Source organism: Schistocerca cancellata, chromosome 2, assembly GCF_023864275.1.
Source record: "Schistocerca cancellata isolate TAMUIC-IGC-003103 chromosome 2, iqSchCanc2.1, whole genome shotgun sequence".
Lineage (NCBI taxonomy): Eukaryota > Metazoa > Arthropoda > Insecta > Orthoptera > Acrididae > Schistocerca > Schistocerca cancellata.
The window spans coordinates 8,884,452-8,908,335 of NC_064627.1; the positions used below are offsets into that span (position 1 = coordinate 8,884,452).

Genomic DNA, 23,884 nt, shown 5'->3' on the forward strand with positions numbered 1-23,884 from the left:
TTATCACTTGTACACCTTGAGGTAATCATCACAGCCAAAAAAGCTTCACCAATTGCTCTGATAAAAGTTCCAACCCCATCAAAGTGCGAAGTGAATGCAGCACTTGTGATAGGGAACCCGCAGGCCAGAAATCACTGTCCACAATTTGACTGAGACACAATTCCAGTGGCATCAAGAAATGTTGTAAAACAATACCTTTAAAAGCAGTAAAATAACGTTGTGGTACAATAATGTCCAACTGTTCAGTGAAATTCAACTCCAACTGGGATATAACTACAGCCAGTCTGTCAGTGCCAGAGATGATGCCATGAAGCTGGAAAATCACCTCCTACTGAGCCAGCTGCAACTGAGGTCTTGTTGACCAGAAAGCCAGAATTTTTACATCGCTCAGTTCTGAGCCATTTCCACCATCAGAAGTGTTGTTGAGAACCGCAGGGGCAGTAGGTTGAGGAGCAGAGCAGGATAACAGCAAACCTTGCTGTTCCAGTCTCCACGGTGTGCGGTGCAAGAACATAAAAGTATGCTCACATGAATAAAAGCAAATGCATTCAAACTTGATGTCACCTCTTTGAGATAAGCGGTATATGCTTGGATGAACTTTTAGTATAGAATGCTTTATTTGCATATTGAAAGACAGAGAACCACACACTCGAATAATAAGCACTAGAACAGAATCCACAGAACATAAACACTCACCAGAGATATATCACAGAACATTGGCTGTCTATTAGTTGACCGTACTTAATGTTGTGTGCAGGAATGGCTCTGTTAAGAGTGGCTAAGGCGGTGGGCAAATGCGTTGAAAGAAACCTGACACCTTTTCTTGCAATGAGGCCATTTATTGGCAGGAAAACCAACTGAAGCAAATTCAAAAGAGCAACACGAGTCAGGCCTGGGGAAGCGAGGGTGAGGCAAGACGGAAACAAAGTCCTTGGCACTGCAGCACCAGGAAAAGAAGATGATGTTCACCGCCCCAGGGCACGCAGCAGAGAGAGTGTTTTCGGCCAAGGGGTGGCAGGGTATCTCTAGAATGGCCACACAATTTCTGCTGCCCTGATTGGCCAGGAACCTAGAAAACCGTGGGGGCATGGAAAGTTCCGAAGCGTGGCTCGGTCAGCTTCGCCTAAGCGGCATTACCTCATCAGCACGTGAGGGAGGTGCAGGATCCAGATTGCCCACCTCAGTGCTGACTTGGTGCTGCCAGACTGTGGGACAAGAAAATTACAGGCACCTGGAGCTACCGGCTAATGCTTGACCGTAACAAATCTTTTGAAATAAAATAAAGATAGAATCCCCTACTATCTGGCTCAACCTTACACTCATCCCCCTTTCGTGGGAGCAGAAACTGTATGTGATTTCACTCAACGTGACCGTCATTTAAATGTTGAAAATTTTAGTTTGCAAAGACAAAATAGACATTATTTGATTGTTAAAGTTTCCCACGGAAGATGGCAGGGGCCTTAAACTACAGGTGGGCACAGAGACATTGAAGACCTCTTAGGGGTCACAAAGGGGCTTACACACTTCAACAATATTATGTTTACACAAGAACAAGGAATAAATATTATAAAAATCAGAACAAAATTACATCAGTTAACAAGTGTCAATAAAACACATTGGAAGGTAATATTTTGAATCAGGAGTACATGCCAAGCGTCTTTGTTTTTAAATGAATTTAAAAGCATATACGTATCACCAGTGAAGTTACACTCGAGGCTGAGTGGCGGGACGTGGCACGTTTCATTGTCCACGGCGGGCAGTGCGCAAGCTGCAGGCCAGAAGGGGGTATGGTGGGGACCAGGCAGGCCTGTCCACAGGAACTCAGTGCCGTGGAGTATTGTTGTTCTGTTTCACACACATTTTAGAGGGGATTAACACTAGGGGAGCAATTCGCTATGCTGCACCAGTTTTCGCATTAGTTAATAGACCAGTTGAACTATTAAAACTAAAGGAGAGCACATGCCTCGATAGGCTTTTCTTTCGAATCATGGGTGATATTCGCCATGAGGCTGGGGTTCTGGAACTGTTGGAGGGGATGGTCATAACCATTTGCAGAATCCCTTTTAATACAATATCCATATCAGTGAAATAATAAAAATAGCCGTGACCGGGGTTACTGTGACACTAGGTATAATAGCTGCATGTAGATTAGTGGCTGTCTGCCATTCACTTAAATGTGGTATAAGGCGACCATAAGAAATTTGTCCTCTCTCATGTTTTAAAAGGTCATCGATTGACGTTAAAAGGTGATCATTCAGAATATTAAATAGAAAAGAATGAGAAGAGAAAAACAAAACTTGATGAGTATCTAGAAACTTCCACAGTGGAAACAGAAAGTGTAAGGGATTGAGTTAGAAAAGGCTAAGTTGAGCATAATTTCTGGTGAGCTTTTCCTTTATGAAGACACATTGTTGACATGATGGTATTGCCTACTTAACCATTTATACGGCAATACTGTGATTCCAAGATAACTGCTATGTACTTTTTCTTAAAACTCGACAACTCTCAAAAAAAAAAAAAAACTTTGTTGCGCGACCAAATTCGCCATCTTCATCCTCTCACCATTTTGTGACTAAATTCGCCGTCTCTATAACTCCTTGGTGCTGGCCTCATCGGGTCCAGCTAGTTACTTAAAACTCACATCTGTCCTTGGATATATCGCAGTGCCCTGAGACACGTCATACAGTTAAATACTACTGCTTCAGTAGTCAGTGATCCTTCAGAAAATACAAGTGAAGAACAATGTCAAAGAATGCACAGGTTTTGACCTGAGATTTCCACTTACTGGTGGTTAAGCTGAGGGCTAGATGTGGTTCGCATCTGACAGTGCTTGAATAGTGACCATCAGAGAGCATGGAGCAGTGTTCTCATGAACTCTTCTTTGACACGAAAGATTAAAGTACATGGAATGGGCTATGGCATGAAAACTAAAGGCGTAATGAATGTTGTGGTTAGCTGAAGTCTGCGCGGTTGTTGGCTGCTTCATGCAAGATGCATGACTCTTCATGTGTTGTTCTGTTGCAAGTTGAAAGATGAAAGTGAGTAGGATGGACTGTGCCACGAAATTAAAAAGTTAAGGAACGACATAGACAGCTAGGGATCCGCGCAATTGCTGGTTGCATCAGGCAAGGAGAAATTAGACAAAAGGAACAGGATAGAGAACAGGAAGAAAGAGATTGCATGATAGTACAAAAATTTTCAGAGTTAAATTTACAACGTGCACACGATAAGGAAGAAATATTTGAAAGAATCGAGGAATCCGTACCAAATGACAAGTCCTCTTGAAGTCAGTTGAACTAGGTGTTGTGGCCAATACTGGTTAGCGCTCGCGTACAGTGACAGCAGACTCGAATGTTACTTATTGGTGGCAGTCACCTCTCCCACATGATAACCCATGAACAATGAACAATGGTGCTTAATTGTAAGAAGGGTGGAACGATATCTCATTTGATGTGGCTGGAAAGGTAGATAGGACCACTACTGTCAGAACGAACTGGCAAGCTGTTCACTCCTTGACAGAAGAGGAAAAACATGATAGCTTCCACAATTCAATAGTAGACTAAGTGACACAGGATGGCAAAACTTCTCAGCAGACATCATTTTTGGCACTCAACTGGGTTGGCTCCCAGGAACAGCAGATCACGGAGGAGCAGGGGGGGGGGGGGGGGGGGGAAATGAATCGCAGAGGCACCTTCATTATTCAGTGAATATCAAGAGGGGGAACATAGTAAGTTGACACAAGAGCCGGAGGGGATTGGTTGTTGTCCGGTTTATCTAACGCTGTATCTAAGACATGTGGCCAAAATCTCTTGACCTGTGGGGCTTATTTACTCCCTTTACGTGGCCTACATTAGGGAGGCATGTGGCATGTCCCTCCAAATAAGCATTCAAACACAAATGGAATGAAGCATGATTAAATCTTAAGTTACCCTTCCAAAATAGTTTTTTTTATGTAGAACATTATTAGTAAACACTTAAATAATGGGCAATACTCGGGAACTTACTCTGGCATAAATGAAGTCCCACAAAATAAATGACTACCACCATAACTCTGGCAACAAATTAACACATGGAAGTTTTAGGCTCATTGACAGAAATGCTAAATTACTGGTGCTGGCAAAACTCTAAGGAATTGCCTTAGTAAATAATTGATAATAAAACATAGACAAAATGAGTACTTAAAATACATAGTATATAGACATAAGTGGTTGGCAACCCATTGTAGTGACACACTCGGTGGCAAAACTATGATAGTAGCGAAAGTACAAAATACTATCTCTCTTACACAAAACTGTCTTATTCTCCAGTTATATTTCATAACAAACTAAGTATAAGTATTCTCTATTATTCTCTTTATGCTCTTGTTTGTATCTCCATACTGACTGACATGTCTTTGGTTTGTCTACCTACATGAATGCTATCTTTAGGTCATACCAATGTTATTAGTAATGCTGTAATGTTAAAAGTGGTTTCACGTCCCCTTCAGTTTTTAGATCGATAATTGCCCTTACCCTCCTTGATATCATTAAACGTTAACCTCTTTCCATATCTCCTACTTTAATTTTTACTCCTTGTCTCATAACTACGTAATGTTGGTTGTTGGCAGCTTCCTAACCAGTTGTGCTGAGTTGCAATTGTTATTCCTTCTGTTGACTCTCTCACTTACCTGCTCCCTAATACTCATTGAGGACGGTTCGACGATTCTGGTTGCCTCTCGATGACGTCGACCTAACTTACCGGTCGGCGTTTTGTGTTTTGAATAAAATTAGAGTCCATTTGCCATGTATGGAGCATATAGGAAGGAAGGTACTTTCCTTAATGTTGAAAATGTAAAGTTATACAAAATAATCGCCGTATAGTGGTTAAGACTTCTATGTTGAAAATCAGTGCTGCTTAAGGCACTAAGGTGCAGCAGGCATTGCGCTCGCAAGATAGCAGAGTTCTGACATTATAGATATGGCTGGATCTAACTGGTGTGGGAGCAGCGCTGGCATGCACAGCTAAGAGGTCCATCCTACTGGCAGGACATCGAATGCTAAATAACTCTAGAATAATTCTCAGTGAGAGGCAGGTTCAGTGATTGTTTTATAGTACTAATGGTGACTGTCAGTGTAACTCGTATACCTAATGTTGTAGATAGAGGCATAGATGACTTCTCAAGTAACTCTTTGCAGGTCATGGGTTCAATGCTAGTAGGAACTCTCTCTTTCCCAACTGAAGTATGCGGCCGTTTTAATTTTACTTTGACCATTACTCTGTTGAAAGTTACTTGCATGGTGTTCAATTGGAGATTTTATCGCTCCCTTCTTTACAACTCCTGATTAGCAGGTACATAAAACACTCTAAATGATACTATTGCAACAGATTAAAGATTAACTTCAGTAGTAGTCATATTAGTGAAGGTAAAAATGGTCTCATATAAGGTGTAGATGTTTCGTGTACTTCCTGTTTTTGCTAACGTTTATCGTAGCCATTGCTGTATATTGCACTAGGTGACATGGCTTAGATGCTTCAGGAATGCAGGGGTGTGTGCTTTCTTAGCAGTTGTTTCTCTTGCCTGTAGCTGGATACAAAACAGATGGCTGGGTTTGGTCCCAACAGGGGCGGTGGTGGGAGCAGAAAAGGCCCTACGTATGTGGAGGCAGGGTAGCCTTCCTTGCTACGTGCTGAGTTAAATTCCTCTGGGCAGTTACTAGATTTCTTCCAGGCTTACCGTATGTTGTTCACGACATTTATTCATGGAGGGCCTTCTTTTCAAGGGATGCAGATAACTTAATCGTTAAAATTCACAGAACTGTCACTATTCATATACTCACTTAGACACTCTGTTCTTCTAAAATGTATGTAATTGATAGATTTTATATTTCTGCATGAACTGTGATGATGGCTTGACTCTCTTAAATATCATTTACTTGAAACTCGGGGCTAATAACTTCTGAAATTGACAGTGGGGTATGCAGTTAGTACTGTTATTCTGGATTGGTATTAACTCAGTTTTTACTCTACTTTACTTTATTTTACGGTGGTATTTCAAACTCGATCCTTTTGGCTGACACGTTTCCCACACAGTGGTCACTTTACGGAATAAATATCACGGCAAGGACCAGCTTCCTTCTATTTAGTGGATTAGGCAATATACAAAAAGTTTTTTGTTTTTTTCATACTGAAAATTCAAATAACTGACATGAATAGATTTATAGTCTAGAGTAAAACTAGTAGAATCTGTAAGGCAATATTAGGCTGGTGAGTTTATTTTTATAACTATCTTCTTCAGGTCTGTCGATTACATTGTAACCGTACGGTGGAAGGTGTGCAAGCATAGCACGGGGGGCTTACTCCACCGCGCCAAAGGCACGTGGCCTGCGGGGAGGAGGGAAGGGAGTGAGGGGTACCACATCACAAAGCAGCGCGGGGAGGGGCAGAATCCTAACGGCCGCTCACTCGGCGGGGAGGGCAAGGCTTGCGGTCTGTAAAGAAACTGTGTGCGGCTTTCTTGCCTGGCATTAACCACCGACTTTCTCTTTTGCATTTGGTATGTAGAAACATGTAGTATCATGAAAACTTACCTCGTTGTCTCACAAGTGGCATATTAAGAAACAATATAATAGCACTTAGGGAGGGCTCCTTTTACTTTTAAAGTAACATATTTGATGTTTAACTTGAACGTATGTATTCTTGTTAATTGAAGACACTGTCTCTCTAGTCTGATGTTCGAATTTTTTTTTTTTTTTCCCTTTTTAACATTGTTATCACGGGTGTCTGAGCTCTTAGCATAAACATACGCTTAATGTGGTGTTTCCCAAAATGTAAGTAGAGGGCGGCAGTTTGTCTCTGATCTTGTGCTAAGGGCAGTTATGAGTACATGTTACTAACGTGCTTTTATGGCAAAGCTTTAACAGCTGTTGCTGTTCACTGTTCGCAAAATCAAAGTGCGAAGTGTCATTCCATTTGACATATAAAAGATTAATTGTTCTTACTCTGTGTTCTACTGATAAGGACAACTTTTCCCCTTAATTCCCTTACTACTGAGTGATTGTGTTTGCAGCACATTAACGTTACAACAACATTACTGGAGACATTGAATGATGCGAGACAAAATGATTACGAAAAATTCCAATCCCTTCCCATTAACATATAACATCCTAACTTATATTACAAATGGTTGCCAATACTTATGAATACTTACAAATAACATGCACAACTTAAAAGAATATATTGCAATGACGGCGGTTTCCTATCAGTTAATTCTTTTGCTTCACTAAAGACTTTGCAAATTAAATGCGTGGCATGCTGGACCTAGTCCCTAGATCGTAATTTTGACCTTAGAGCATATCTAGGTCGTGCTATAGGCGGTTCCACTATTTTCTTTGTCTTCTCGGATGGGGCTACTTGTGTAGCAGGCTCTGCTCGACTGTCAGGCAGAGGTGGCTCGGAACCCTTATACGACTTTAACCTGTCAAAATGAACGATCACTGTCCTTTCTGATAACTGAATTTCTGCATTTACCAATGAAGTAAGCCACATGATGGGGTACGGACCTTCATACATAAGAGTAAACTTCTTCATCCTTCCCTTCTTAACTACTGGATTGCACAACATCTCTAAATCTCCTACCTTGTACTCGGGCATTATTGCTCTCTCAGTACTCATTTTTAACTGCTGAGCCATAGCTTTTTCATTGTTTCCTCTTACTTTCTTCCAAATAGCTTTTAAATGTCGTGCCAAACCTTCACATCCGTGGATCTAATCCCTGGGGGCAGTTTGTCAATTTCAAAAGGTGAATTCGTGGGTCGGCCATATACTGCCTCATAGGGGGAGTATCCAGTGGTCTCACGGATATGGCTATTATATGCTGACATGACGTATTGCACGTACCTGTCCCAATCAGAATGATTTTTATTGACATAATAACAAAGCATACGTGTAACTGTGCGGTGTGCTTGCTCTAAGTGTCCATTAGCCTTAGGGTGGAATGGGGTCATCCTCCACTTTTTGATTCACAATAGTCGACAAACTTCTGTAAATAAGGCTGACATAAAGCTCATGCCTTGATCTGTAAGTACAGCTTCAGGGCTTCCATATGGTAACACCAAGTGGGTGACAAATGCTCGAGCTACAGTTTCTGCTGACATGTCCGGTATGGGGACAAGAATTGGGAATCAGGAAAAATGATCTATAATTGACGATATGTATTGGTTGTTCTGTGGACTCAAAGGGAAAGGACCGATAGTATGTGCTGCTACTACGGCCCAGGGGCAAGTGGCTTCTGGTACTTGTTGTAAAGGTACACTCGTTAGAGGTGGTAGTGACCTCCTAACGCAGGGCAAACAATTTTGTATATACTTTTGCACCTCTCACCGTCTGCCTTCCCAGAAATAATGGGTGGCTATTCGACAATTGGTGGTGCGAAGACAATTATGACATGCTTGCAGGCTATCATGACATTGTACTAATATCTTAGGACGTAATTCTTTCGGGATTACTACTCATTTACTCAGTGGGGTTTTTCGATACAAAATTCGATCTTTGACAGAAAATTCGGGCAAAGTTTCATACTTCTGGCATTCAACATCTCTTTGCTGTGCTTCCCTCAATTATTCAATAGAAATATCATTGGCAACAATTACTCTAACCTTCTGGCTTAATGCATCGGTGTTTTGATGCAACTTGCCAAATTTATGTTTCAGCTCGTATTTAAATTTGCTCAATTTTAAAGCCTAACAAGTTAACCTGCTACTGAGATCTTTTAAGCTTAGCATCCACTGTAATGTGGTGTGATCCGTAAAGACAGTAAACTTCCTCCCGTACAAATAGCATCAAAAGTAGGTTACGCCAAACATGAGTGCTAGAAGTTCCTTCTCAGTTGAACTGTAATTCAGTTCCGCTTTGTTATGCTGTCAAGACACATAACCAATTGGTCACTCTTCTCCATTGATTTCTTGTAACAATATGGCTCCTATGGCATAATCTGAGTCATTGCTGACAGAATAAATGGTTTTTCAAAATCTGTGTAAGCTAGTACAGGGGCTCTAGCCAAAACATGTTGAGTTCGTTGCATTGCTTCATCACATTTCTTGGTCCAGGTGAAACTAACTCCTTTCTTCAATAGTTTAGTCAGGGGCTTAACAATGTTAGCATAATTGTTCACAAAAGTCTATAATAATTTGCAAGGCCTAAGAATGACTGTAATTCTTTGGTACATGTTGGTGTTGGAAAGTCCTTTACTGCTGTGGTCAAATGGGGATCCAGTTTGACACCTTACTCACTTATTATATGTCCTAAATATTGTACCTGTGATTGGGCAAAGGCACACTTCTCCAGTTTCACACTCAGGTGGGCTCCTTTCAAGTTTTCCAATACATCCTTCAAGCTCTCTGCATGTTCCTTTATGGTCTTAGAACAAAATTGGCGATTGGGCAAAGGCACACTTCTCCAGTTTCACCCTCAGGTGGTCGTCTTTCAACCTTTCCAATACATCCCTGAAGCTCTCTGCACGTTCCTTTATGGTCTTAGAAAAAAATGATAATGTTGTCTAAATATACTAAAAATCTTGTGGGTTTTAGTCAGCGCAGCAAGTCTGCAAATCTCTGGTAAGTGGCAGGTGCATTCCTCAAACCAAATGGCATTCTTACAAATTCATATAGTCCCATAGGTACAATGAAAGCAGTTTTAAGTCGATGATGACGTGCAGCAGGGATCTGGTGATATCCAGAGTGCAAATCAAGTGTGGTGAAAAACTTACAGTTGCCTAGTCGGTCCAAGGTTTCATCGATACGTGGTGGGGGATATGTGTCCGGAGTAGTTACTCTGCTCACTGCCCTCATATCGACACATAGTTGATAGGATTTCTCACCATTTACTGACTTCTTCAGCACGATGACCACAGGAGATGCCTATGAGCTTGAGGAAGGCTGAATAATAACTGCTGCTAAATCGTATCTTCGACTGCTGATTGCAAATGTTACGGTAAACGATATGGCTTTTGCGCAATCGGCCGAGCTTCACCGGTTGGAATTTCATGCTGAACCAAATCCATAGTTGTTAGAAACTGCCTCTCATCAAACAAACAAGAAAACTCCTCTAACACTGGCTGTAACATCTTTTTCTCCTCATTACATAAATGGCTTAACTTCTTTGACAACTGATTCCGTAACGGTGATGCTACATAACGCACTTCTCTAACTGGAAATTTCTTTTTCTTCCGTCTCTTCTCATCTTTACTTTGTTGAATCCTGGCTTGTCCTACTTCTTCCAAAATCTCTTGCCCACTAGCGACAATAGTACATTTCAGTATTATAACTTGTTTCATGCCAAAATTATCTATACTCACAGATATTGCAAAACCTTTCTGTTTTCTTTCTGGTTGACAAATACTTCTCTTAAAATGAACTTGTTGACAATCTAACACATCATTCTGGGTGAGTGGACCCACCAGAATGACTGTCTTCAGCTGCCTCCGATTCTTGACATCTATCCAAAGAATTGTTCAACTTCCACCTCTTTTCCTTACGGGTTCGGTGGTTCTTATTGCCCACATTCGCAGTTTTACGGGAGACTGTGAACGGCGCCCTTCACAGCTTCCTCACATCTGATGGGTTGGTGCACTGCTGAAACGATGAATTGCTTCACCTAACTCCACAGTTTGCGTTCAATAATTCACTATCCCCTGATAATGGTGTAGGAAGTCATTCCCTAATATGATGTCAAAATCGCATTTCCTTAGCCTCACTACTTCCATCTCCTGACTGGAACTATTCTCATCTATCTGCAGGTTCACCACACACGTACCTACAGGGGCAATTGTTTCTTCTCCAAGACCACTAATATGAATTTGGGGTGGCTGCAGCACCCTTCAGTCATTTTCACCTTCAAATAACACACTAACTTGTGCACCAGTATCAATCAGAATCTTAACTAATTTGTTCCTGAGTATGCCACTTACACTAATATGTTCCACCTCTCCGCTCCTCACCAGGTGTATTATTCTAGTCGATCTCGCGTTGTGGCGGTGACTGCTCATCTGATAAGAAAATAGCGACTTTGTTGGGCAAACATTATCGAGATGGCTTACAGTCTGTCAAATAGTGCAACAACACATTTCCGTGTGGTTAGGTCTCCCACAACGCTGACAAATTACTTCCCTTGCTAATACTGGTAATGGCTCCGGCAGACACGGTGCGGCAGCGCAGAAGCGCAATACATCTTCGCGTACTACTGTCAAACAAACAGCATCAAACAGAGAGGCAGGAGAGGCTGCTTTAACTACTCCACCAACTCGGGGGTCAGTGCCGGTGAATAAATACATCAATTGAATGGGCTTCTGCTTCCGAGTGCAAAATCATATTCTCACTGGCATTTTTGCCGAGCTTGTAGGTACGACAAGATACTGCTCGTATGCGATCTGGAAAAGCTCAAACTCCTCATTAGTCTTCTACCTAAGAGTGGATAATTGATCTCGGTAATATCCGATACCTCTGGTGTCAGAATAATGCGTAATTAATCCGCGGGCCTAAACTTCAAAACCACGTGTATCACGCAATTTGTCCACTGTCTCTATGAACATTCTTGCTTCCCCTGTCAACTTCAATCTGTCTACGTTGACCAATAGATCATCCGGCCAGGCACAAGAACGACCCATATCACGAATATTCTGTATGAAAATAACCACAATTTCATGGGACTTTCCAGAAAAGGTGGAAATGAAAGAAGCAGCAGGAAAATTGCTTACACTTGCCATGCTAGCTGAGGTTGTGGTAGTTTATTAGTGACAGAATTAGTATTAGCTGTCACGGGTTGTGCAGTTCTTATGGGTGTGGAGCTAGCCACAGGTACAGAAGTTCGCACATTGGCTTCCAGCGTCTGTTTCAAGACGCAGTTGTGCTCGATTGACTCTTGATTTTGTATGAATAATTGCTTCATTTTAGCATTGATAGCCTTCAGCAAGTCTTGTGAGGCAGCTGCCTCTCCGGGAGTATCCCGTTCCATTGCTCAAGTTCCCATCAGCATGTTTACAAACTCAGGGAGCTCTAGTGACCACGAAATGAATGTTACAAAAAAAAGATGGGCCACAAAATAACCTAATACAGCGGTGGATGACTTACGTTGAAGTTGTGACTTACGTTGAAGTTTAGTCGGCACAACGTGTTGGCGGCGGCAACAGCGTGGCAAAGTGGTGGACGGCAACATCGTCGGCAGCTGTCATAGATGCAGGCTGGCTGTTACTGGACCCTCGGGTGGCGGCGAATGTGTTGGTGGCTGATGACAGTGGCTTGCCCAGCACTCGGCTGCGTGCCCCTCACGTGGCAGTGGACAGCGCGACAATGTCCGCCTCACGTCGCTGGTTTTCTTGGACTTGAGCGGCTGCGACACTGCAGTGCGTGCCCTGTGTGTTTCTACTAACGCAGCCGTGCCCCGTGCAGTGCAAACGTGGCATCTGGCTGGCACATTCTATACGTGTGATATGCTTGGTGCTAAAATCGTAATGAAGTGGAAGCGTCCCACCACAGTGTACCGCTCATTGTCCGTAGAAAAGTGCTAACGATGTTACGACATGGGCTAATGCCGAGATACCATCGCCGGAAGAATTTAAATTAGCGACAAAGTTGTTGTGGAAACGAATCCCGATTCTGACACCAGTTTGTGCAGGAACGGCTCTATTAGGAGCAGCTAAGCTGGTGGGCGAATGCATTGAAAGAAATTGTTCTGATACCTTTTCTTGAAATGAGGCCATTTATTGGCAGAAAAACCAGCAGATGTGAATTTAAATAGGCAACACGAGTCAGGCCTGGGGAGGCGAGGGTGAGCCAAGATGTAGTGATGGGCGAAACATAGTTCGTAGAAAACTTAGGCGAAGTTAAAGAAAAGTGGTGGCTGCCATTCGGACAAGTCTGAACGGTGAGGCAGCTACAGAAACAAAGTCCTCGACGCCGTAGCGCCCGGAACATCATTTTGATGTTCACAGCCCCAGGGCGCGGCAGAGAGAGTTTTTTCGACCGACGGGCGACAGGGTATCTCCAGCACGGCCACCCGATTTCCTCTGCCCCGATTGGCCAGGAACGAAGAAAATCGTGGGGGCAGCACGGAAAGTTCCGAAGCGTGGCTCGGTGAACTTCGCTTAAGCGACATTACCTCGTCAGCACACGAGGGAGGCGGTGATCGAGATCACACAACTCGCTGCTGACTTGCTGCTGCCAGACTGTGGGACGAGAAAATTACAGGTAGCTGAAGCTACCGGCTAATGCTTGACCATAACAAGAGAATGAAATAAACCTTTTGAAATAAAATAAAGATAGAATCCCCTACTATCTGGCTCTACCTTACAGTTGCACTCGCCACAGTATTAATAATAATAATTTATACATATATATAAGTGTCATGTGATTGTTTCACCCATTTAGTTCTCCAATTTAGTGTAATGAAAATGACCACTTCTCTCTGCTGTTTTACTTTATAGCTATAAAAATTGTATAGTAATTGTATGTTTAAAGTTTCTCAATAAATTTGGCTTTGTTTCAGAGTTATGGTGAAAACCATGTAGTAACTGGTGCAATGTCATATGATATTATTAACCTGAATGAAACATATGGTAGTGTGTTGCCTGTGGAATGGATTGCTGATTCTGTAAGTATTATGTCATGTGGATACTCATCATAGTAGCTGTATTTTAGGTATCATCTGCTGTCTTCTCTTTCATAACTGTGTTTAAAGTAACTGTCAAACTCTGCAAGCAGCATGTACTTTCATCTCCATAAAAATGTCTATTCAAAGATTTTTCCTTCAGTCTCTTTCAGTCGATAATAAAAAGTGAGTACTTCTGTCAGGAAGAATTGTTGTAGTGATATGATATAACCTACTAGGTAAAGTCATGTCCAGGAAAACTTGTTTTATATCCAAAATGAGGATTGTCAGAGCTACACAGTGTGCAGACTCCAGATACTCGTGCAAGTCTTTATTTCAGGAACTCTTATACCTTTCCATTATCATCCTTTTCTGTAAATCAAATTGTTATTTATTCCTCTCATAATGAACAGCTGCTAATCATTTGGTTAGAGTACATGAGGTGTGTCAAAAAATGGGTAATACAACTTCACTGATATAAAACTACAGTTAATGAGAAATAATAATATTTCAACTCTGCTGTATATTGCTTGAACTTCCACAGAAAACTAAATTAAACCCTTCAAATGTTTGCACTGCAATTGGAAATCTATGTACAAAAACCAGGATACCAGTCTCTCAAACTTCCATTCTTCTGTTCAAGAGTTTTCTTAACATGAAAGGCAGCTCTACCTAGTCTAGACATACGTGCAGAGCGGGAAACCAGACAGTATTGTCCAGGTAGTTCAGGAATACTTACTGTTTGCTTGCTTGTTGTGCCTGCAGACTGTAACCAGTACAGAGCTTACCTCTTTCCTGGTTTAGGATTTTTTCCTTCTTTGCTTGCTGACAGTGATGGTCAGAATAGCTACTGCCAAAAGCTGTGTGTGTTGCTGGTGTTTTTTTGTCTCATATTTCATATCCACATTGTCACCGAGGTCTTGGAAAGAGTGCCTCCTGTTTGCCAACAGCCATTCCTGCATTGGCAGTCTCTCCATGTGTACCCTAGAAATTAATAAGTTTCTACATGGAAAATTCAAGTGGAATTATCAGCTAATTTACTGAGTGCCCACCCTCTCATTTATCCTTGAAACAGTTGCTCTGAATTAGGATCTGTACAGCCACATAATTTACTTACTAGGTACTTGTGTTCAACATGTTTATTTCTACATAAATTTTTATCTAGATTTAATCACAGGACTTTAATAGAATCCAGTTCCTCCAGACCTTAATTTTGTAACTTATTTTAGTTTCCTCAGAGTTTGACTCTTTTGTTCTGAACTGTATCAAACAGTTTTGGAATATTCAGGATTAACCCATTGAGATGCAACCAAGTTTTAATGTGATTTATTGCATTAAATATGCGGTCAGGGATGTTTTCTGACTCATTGTCTTCAATTAATACAGATGTATTGCATCCAAATAAAAGTGATGGGCCATTTATACTGATAGCTAAATCATTAATGTAGAACATAAACAAAATATGTCTCGAGATAGCGCCTAGATGGACGCCTTGTATTACTGTTTCCCATTTGAAAGAATAATTTCTTGCATTTGAAGAGACAGTCACTCATTGTTTTCTGTGGCATAGATATGAAGTAGGCCATTGTAGAACACTACCCCTGATTCCATACCTGTCAGATTTATATATAAACATTGTGTGATTTACATAGTCAGAGGCTTTTGTGAGATCTTTTGTGAGATCACAGAAGCTTCATGCAAATTATTGTTATTGTGTAATGATGTGTTAATCTTGTTAACAAACCTGTTAATCGCTTCTGTACTGCTATTGCCACACTGGAATCCACATAGGTTATTCAGAATAATCTAAAATTTTTCAATATTTCTTTCTCAAAATCATTTGACTTTGCCAGTAAAAGAGAGATGGGACAATAATTTCCCATATTATGTTTTGATCATTTCTGTACCAGCAATTCTACTTCTGCATACTGTGCTATCCCTGGTAAACATTCATGTTCAACTGATTGTTTAATTGTTGTAGGTGCTGAGTATCTTATTATTGTTTAATTGTTGTAGATGTTGAGTATCCTGTTACTTTACACGCACATTTAACAGTGTTTAAGGGTATTTCATTTTAACCCATAGAATTTTTGTTTTTTGATGATAGTATAATATTTTCCATGTCTATTTCTTAAACTATTTCAAATTTTGCAAGGTATTCTGGCTTTATCAAATAGAAAGGAGCATATTTTGTTGACATAATCTGCAACATTGACACCTGATTTCACTGTGTTAATGAAGCATTCTGAAATTTAAGCTGGATTTACAGTAATCTCATCATCCAGCTTAATTTTACAAATTTCATGGCTAGATACATGAACACCTAATTAAGATTTTACAACAAAACAACTGCCTTAAAATTAATCTATTATTTGTTATTTGTTATTTGTTTTAGTGCCTTGACAACTTCCTTAAGCATAACTTTGTATTGCGTAGCATATTCAACAAAATCAACATTTTTATTATACCTTAGTTCATGATGCAGCTGTCTGTTCTTAGCACTAGACATATATATTTAGTTGTTTATTTTAACTTTCTTGTCACTTTATTGAAACGAGTTTTAGGTAAATTATTTCATTAAAAATGCTTACAGAATTGCTTAAGAATGCTTTAAGATTTGCGATGCTTGAATTATTTTGGCCAAGTTGCCATTCTATCTCATTCAGTTTATCGGAAAATAAAATAATTTTTCTTGGTTTAAATTCCTTTTTATGTAAACTTTTTTACCTGGGACTTGGTTAATTGCTTTGGGTAGTTCAATGAATTATGTTGAATGACCAGAAATTCCTAAATCTAAAGGAAGTTTACATATGTGTAATCGGTAAAGGTATTATCAATACATGTAGCTGAATGAGCATTTTCACTGGCAGTTTCAGACAAATTTAATCTGAAACCATATTTCTGCATAAAGTCAATGAATTTTGATGTCACACAGTTTCCACTTAACACATTGATGTTGAAATCAGCAGTTACAATTCGTTTTCTATGATGGTGTTCTAGCAAATACTGAAATGTACATAGGAAATGCTAATTTATCATTTTTGCTGGATTATATACACTCCTGGAAATGGAAAAAAGAACACATTGACACCGGTGTGTCAGACCCACCATACTTGCTCCGGACACTGCGAGAGGGCTGTACAAGCAATGATCACACGCACGGCACAGCGGACACACCAGGAACCGCGGTGTTGGCCGTCGAATGGCGCTAGCTGCGCAGCATTTGTGCACCACCGCCGTCAGTGTCAGCCAGTTTGCCGTGGCATACGGAGCTCCATCACAGTCTTTAACACTGGTAGCATGCCGCGACAGCGTGGTGGACGTGAACCGTATGTGCAGTTGACGGACTTTGAGCGAGGGCGTATAGTGGGCATGCGGGAGGCCGGGTGGACGTACCGCCGAATTGCTCAACACGTGGGGCGTGAGGTCTCCACAGTACATCGATGTTGTCGCCAGTGGTCGGCGGAAAGTGCACGTGCCCGTCGACCTGGCACCGGACCGCAGCGACGCACGGACGCACGCCAAGACCGTAGGATCCTACGCAGTGCCGTAGGGGACCGCACCGCCACTTCCCAGCAAATTAGGGACACTGTTGCTCCTGGAGTATCGGCGAGGACCATTCGCAACCGTTTCCATGAAGCTGGGCTACGGTCCCGCACACCGTTAGGCCGTCTTCCGCTCACGCCCCAACATCGTGCAGCCCGCCTCCAGTGGTGTCGCGACAGGCGTGAATGGAGGGACGAATGGAGACGTGTCGTCTTCAGCGATGAGAGTCACTTCTGCCTTGATGCCAATGATCGTCGTATGCGTGTTTGGCGCCGTGCAGGTGAGCGCCACAATCAGGACTGCATACGACCGAGGCACACAGGGCCAACACCCGGCATCATGGTGTGGGGAGCGATCTCCTACACTGGCCGTACACCACTGGTGATCGTCGAGGGGACACTGAATAGTGCACGGTACCTCCAAACCGTCATCAAACCCATCGTTCTACCATTCCTAGCCCGGCAAGGGAACTTGCTGTTCCAACAGGACAATGCACGTCCGCATGTATCCCGTGCCACCCAACGTGCTCTAGAAGGTGTAAGTCAACTACCCTGGCCAGCAAGATCTCCGGATCTGTCCCCCATTGAGCATGTTTGGGACTGGATGAAGCGTCGTCTCACGCGGTCTGCACGTCCAGCACGAACGCTGGTCCAACTGAGGCGCCAGGTGGAAATGGCATGGCAAGCTGTTCCACAGGACTACATCCAGCATCTCTACGATCGTCTCCATGGGAGAATAGCAGCCTGCATTGCTGCAAAAGGTGGATATACACTGTACTAGTGCCGACATTGTGCATGCTCTGTTGCCTGTGTCTATGTGCCTGTGGTTCTGTCAGTGTGATCATGTGATGTATCTGACCCCAGGAATGTGTCAATAAAGTTTCCCCTTCCTGGGACAATGAATTCACAGTGTTCTTATTTCAATTTCCAGGAGTGTATGTCAAAATTATAATGACATTTAGGCCCCCTAACTTGACACAGCAAGCCTACAAAATATACTCTCCTTTTAAACAGCTAACTCACTTCTAAGATAGTAATCTAATTAAGAATGTATATGTTCACATCAACTCCTCCTTTTGACTGTTTTCTTTCTGGAAAAGATGGTAGCTGTTGGGAAGGTTTCAATTTTATTTCTTATTTTTATGTGAAGTAATTTATTTAAATAAACACTGGCTTAGTGAAGCCAAATTTTCAAACTCAAACAGATAAATTTTCAGTTCATATATTTTAGAGATTTGGAGCATTTAAACAATTTTATTATTTATTTATTAAACACATTGTGTACAAGGCATTGATTAGTTAATTAAAGTTATCATTTGCATAGTGAGGTAGTGACAAACTCCTTTCTTCACACTCATGATGTGATATGTATTGCAAGATCCTCCACATATGGTGCACTGGCAACTGTCAGTGGATCTCTGATATCCCTCGATTGAGCATATTTGGGCATATATGAGCTGCCACCATCACGTAAAGGTGGCAGAGATGGGAATTGGTTTTTTTCTGTCCTCTGTTTGTCACCGCTGGGGTGTTGAGGAGTCTGTAATCTATGTCTGTTGCTTTTTGCCTCATGTCTTCCAGCAGTCTTGTGCTTTGTGGGGTTGTGGGGCTGCCATCAGATCTTCAATGACAAACGATATGTCTGCCAAGATGTAGGTTATTCTGTTTTGAGTGTATTTTGAGATGCATAGCATTCTTTTCACATATTCTGCCTTGACTCTGTCTAGTTGTTTTACTTGTTTGAGATTTGGATATGTGAGGTGTCTCCATATAAGTTGTGTGCTGTATGATACAATTAGTGCAACCTTTATGTTGAATAGCCTCAGGACTGTTCTTCCAGATAATAGACTGAGTATCTTTTTCTCTCCTTCTCCTTCGCCGACTTGGAGAGCCTCTTCAACAGTGTTGCCACACGATGCCCTTGCCCGGCTGACCTCCATGTCACCGGTGCATACCACGAATCGTTTTTCTCCCCTGGGCTGTGCAGGCTGACAGAAGAATGATGATGCTTCTCCAGACCTCACGGAGCATGATCCTCCTGCCTCTGTGCCCTGTAGCAGCGAGTCTTCTAAGGCTGCCACTCGGCAACTTCTGAGGTAACAGTCCTTTCTGTTTTTCCTCGTCACGACTCTCCTCCAATGGAACGTTCACGGTCACCGATCCATCGAAGAGGATTTACAGCTGCTCTTAGAATTGCAGTGTCCACTTGTTCTCTGCTTTCAGGAAATAAAATTGCATCCTCACAACCGCTTTGAGCTCTCACATTTCTTCCTGGTCCATTTTGACATTCCTCCATCTCGTGGAGGAGTCATGATGCACATACGGGATGATGTTCATAGTCAACCCGTGTCTCTGACTGCCTGCCTTCAGGCTTTTGCAGTTCACCTTTTCCTTCCTCACTTGACCTTCCCTTTGTACTGTTTACATCCCTTCATCATTCAGTGTCACCAGAGAAGAGCACCAGCTTCTTGGGCAGCTAACTACCCCTTTGTGCTGCTTGATGACTTTAATTCATAACATACCCTTTGGGGTTCTCCCAGAACCTGTCTGAGAGCTGTGCTTCTGGCAGACCTTCTCAATCAACTTAACCTCTTCTGCCTTAACACTGGAGCACCCACGTTCCTTTCAAACTCCACACACACCAATTCCTAATTTAGACCTATCCTTTTGCACTGCCCAACTTGCCCATCATCTCTAGTGGTCCATTCTTTTTGACACGTACTCAAGTGACCATTTCACGTGTGCCGTCCATTCGCTGAAACCTACCCCACCTACGTGCACAGCCAAATGGCAGCTTACTGAGGCTGACTGTAGGCTTTACTCCTCCTGGCGACCTTTGATGAACAACATTTCCCCAGTTGTGATGATAAGGTAGGATACCCTATAAACGTTATCCCTACCACTGCAGAATGCTCCATTCCATGCATTTCATCTTTGCCACAACATGTCCTGGTCCCTTGGTGAAATGAGGCCTGTCGCGATGCAATTCGTGTTTGCAGATGTGCTCTCTGTGTTTTTAATCGTCACCCTACGGTGGTAAACTGCACTCATTATAAACAGTCGTGTGCACAGGGTCAGTGTGCTCTTAAGGATAGCAAAATAGCTAGCTGGGTTTCATTCAATAATTCTTTTAACAGTTCCACTCCCTCTTCCGTCGTGTGGCCAACTTCCGACAGCGCCTGAGAGTAGCGGACGATGTCATCGTGGACCCTATTGCTATCTCCAACACCTTGGGCCACTATTTTGCAGAGATTTTGAGCTTCTCTCACTATCACCCTGCCTTCCTTCATCGGAAATGAGAAGGTTCAGCGATACCCTTCTCTTCTCAGAATTATGAGTGCTACAGTGCCTCTGTTACCATTAGGGAGCTAGATCATGCTCTCACTTCATCCCAGTCTTCCACCCCGTGACCAGACAATGTTCACATTCAGATGTTGCACCACCTTGCCCTTGCAGGCAAGCATTTTCCTCTTCATACATACAACTGCATCTGGGCAGAGGGCAGGTTTCCTAGATGCTGTTGTGAAGCCACTGTCATACCCATACATAAGCCTAGTAAGGACAAACACCTTCCTTCCAGCTACTGCCCCATTTCTCTCACCAGCTGTGTTTGCAAGGTGACGGAACATATGATTCGTGCCTGGTCGGTATGGTGGCTCGAGTCTTGCAATTTATTAACCATTGCACAATGTGGATTTCAAACTCACCATTCTGCAGTTGACCATCTCATCATATATATCATGAATGGTTTTCTGCAGTAATCCCAGATTGTGGCCATGTATTTTGATTTGGGGAAAGCATACAACACCTGCTGGAGGACTGGTATACTCGTTACTCTCTACACTTGGGGCTTCCCAGGCTGCATTCCGTACTTCCTTCACGAATTTTTAAAAGACCAAGTTTTCAAGGTACGTGTGGGTTCTGCCTTGTCAGGCACCTTTATCCAGGAAAACAGTGTGCCTCAGGGTTCCGTCCTCAGCGTCACCCTCTTTGCTATCGCCATTAACACTATAATGGCCTGTCTCCCACTGGGCATCTCAGCTCCCTTTTCGTTGACAATTTTGCCATCTACTGCAGTTCTCCGTGGACCTGTCTCAGTGAGCGGCATCTTCAGCGATGCATAGATTGTCTTTACTCGTGGAGCATCGTCAGTAGTTTTCATTTTTCCGCTGACAAAACTATTTGTATGAATTTCTGGCACACAATTAGTTTCTTCCACCATTTTTACATCTTGCGCCTGTTGCTCTTCCGTTCATTGAAACTATGAAATTCCTGAGGCTCCTGCTCAATACCAAACTTTCTTGGTACTCCCACTTGTCTTACCAGGTAGAGCACTGTATGTGGTCCCTCAGTGTCGTAAGTGTCCTCGATGGTACTTCCTGGGGTACAGATCGAACCACCCTCCTCTGTTTGCACCGTTCCCTTATGTGTTTGAAACTAGACTATGGGTGTTTCGTTTATGCATCTGCACGTCCATCCCTTTTACGCCGTCTCAGTATTATCCACCTTTGTGGGATCTGTTTGAGCACTGGCGCCTTTCACACTAGCCCGGTTGAGAGTCTGTATGCAGAAGCTATCGAACTACTACCGTACTACCGCCGTGACTTTCTCCTCAGCAGGTATGTATGCCATATGTCTGCCATGTGTGGCCATTCATCCTATGCCTCCTTCTTTGATGACTTCTTCGATTCCTAGTATGGGGCGTGTCCCTCTTCTCTGTTACCTCTTGGAGTTCACTTTCGGCTGTTGCTCCCTCAGCTTACCTTCACACTACCTGTAACTGTCCCAGTGGGTGTGAACTCTTCACCAACCACCTTGGCTTCATTGGGTGGCCCATGTTCACCTTGGCTTTCATTCGCTTCCTCGGGACACTACTCCAGCCTTGCTCTATCTCCTTCAGTTTTACGACCTTTGCGTGGAACTTCGCAATAGTACCTTTGTGTACACTGATGGCTCTTGGACTGACAGTGGTGTCGGGTGGGCCTTCATCATTGGTGTTGACATTTTTAGATATCTACTTCTGGAACAGTGGCCAGTATTTACAGCAAAGCTCTTCGCCCTGTATCAGGCCACACAGTACATGCAGTGACACATTCTTTCCAATTGCGTCATCTGCTCAGACTCTGTTAGTGCCCATCAAAGCCTGTATGTGCTGTACACTGTCCATCCCTTAGTGCAACAGGTCCCAGAGAGCTACTGCTTGCTCACTTTTGATGATGGAGCCAGTTTGATGTTTATGTAGGCTCCTGTTCACATCGGTCTGACAGGAAACAAGGCCGCCAAAGATGCTCCCGAGGCTGCAGTCCTCATACTTTGGCCCACTAGTTCTTACATACCCTCCAATGATCTGTATGTTGCTGTCTGTCAGCATGTGGCGTCACTTTGGCATAAACACTGGTCCTCCCTTCACGGGAACAAGCTCCGAATTATTAAGCCTCTATCAGCAGCTTGGATGACCTCCTCTCAGCCCTCTCACTGCAAGGAGATCATTTTAACTAGGTTGTGTATTGGGCACTGTCATTTTCTCATGCAGATCTTACTCTTCTTTCAGATATCATGTGCTAGGGTTATTTTTCACTAACGGAACCTGTCTGTATGAACACTGGGTATTAACAAATACCTATACCAGATGGAAATGTCTTTTTGACACTGAGCCGGTATCAAAACACAACCCAAAGCTTTTAAAACATTTACATTACAGTTCATGATATATGTACACGCAGAGTTATCTATGATTTTAAGTATACTATTGCTTGGAAAGTGTTTATGTTCCATAACATCTGCATCAGCATTTAATAGTTTCCTTTGTATGTTATGACGTGGCCAGTAGCAGTGAACATTTCGCTAGGTGTTTTGGAGCCTAAACTATTAAGACATAATCTACCTCTCTCCTGACATTTATCACTTAAAATTTTATCAGGATCTGTGATACTAACCAACCAACAGTTCCTAATCTGATTAAAATGCTCTTGATGTTGTAGTTTATTCTCTTGATGTTCATTTCATGCAGTGATCTTCTGTATGTTATACTGCTTATTACAAGTGGAGGAGTTTTTTTGTAGAAATGTCTATGGACTCGCATTCTGGAGGACAGCAGTTCAAACAGATGTCTGGCCATCCAGATTTAAGTTTTCCACGCGTTCCCTAAATCACTCCAAGCAAATGCCAAGGTGGCTCCTTTGAAAGCGCGTGGCCAATTTCCTTCCCCATCCTTGACATAATCCAAGCTTGTGCCCAGTCTCTAATGACCTCAATGTTGATGGAACATTAAACCTAATCTTCCTTCTTTCCTTTTGGATTCTTTTGGTATAGTTTCGTTTGTATGCAACTTGTTGTTTAGGTGTTTGCTCATTTGGTGAGAATTGATTCTTGTACATGCATGAATTTTTGAATCTAGTGCTTTGATATTTTCTAGTATTCTATTACTTATAATGTGAAACTCATCTTTAAAAGTATTAGTTTCACTTCTGTGTCTCTTATTTACTCTTTTGGTATATACTACTTTGGTCCATTTATACAGAGTGTACATAAAGTCTGGGAACACTTTCAATTATTTATTGCACGAGAATCAAACATTTTCCAGATATCATACATATGTCATTTTTAAGAGAAACTCTGAAAGTTTTTTTTCGTGTATACTGCCACAGCATTGTTTGGTAATTTGCTGTTAATCAGCGCCAGTCACAAACATGGCAAGTTCAGGTGCAGAGTGAGCTTTCTAT

At 42.4% G+C, this 23,884-nt stretch overlaps 1 protein-coding gene across 1 annotated transcript in view; it reads left to right on the forward strand.

The window, feature by feature from the left end:
- Positions 1-23,884, forward strand: part of LOC126161297 (phospholipid-transporting ATPase ABCA3) — a 787,342-nt gene that overhangs the window by 457,061 nt on the left and 306,397 nt on the right. Inside the window, exon 18 of the mRNA XM_049917041.1 lies at positions 13,516-13,620. Within this exon, the coding sequence (XP_049772998.1) occupies positions 13,516-13,620 (105 nt within the window). The remainder of the gene's footprint in view (positions 1-13,515; positions 13,621-23,884) is intronic.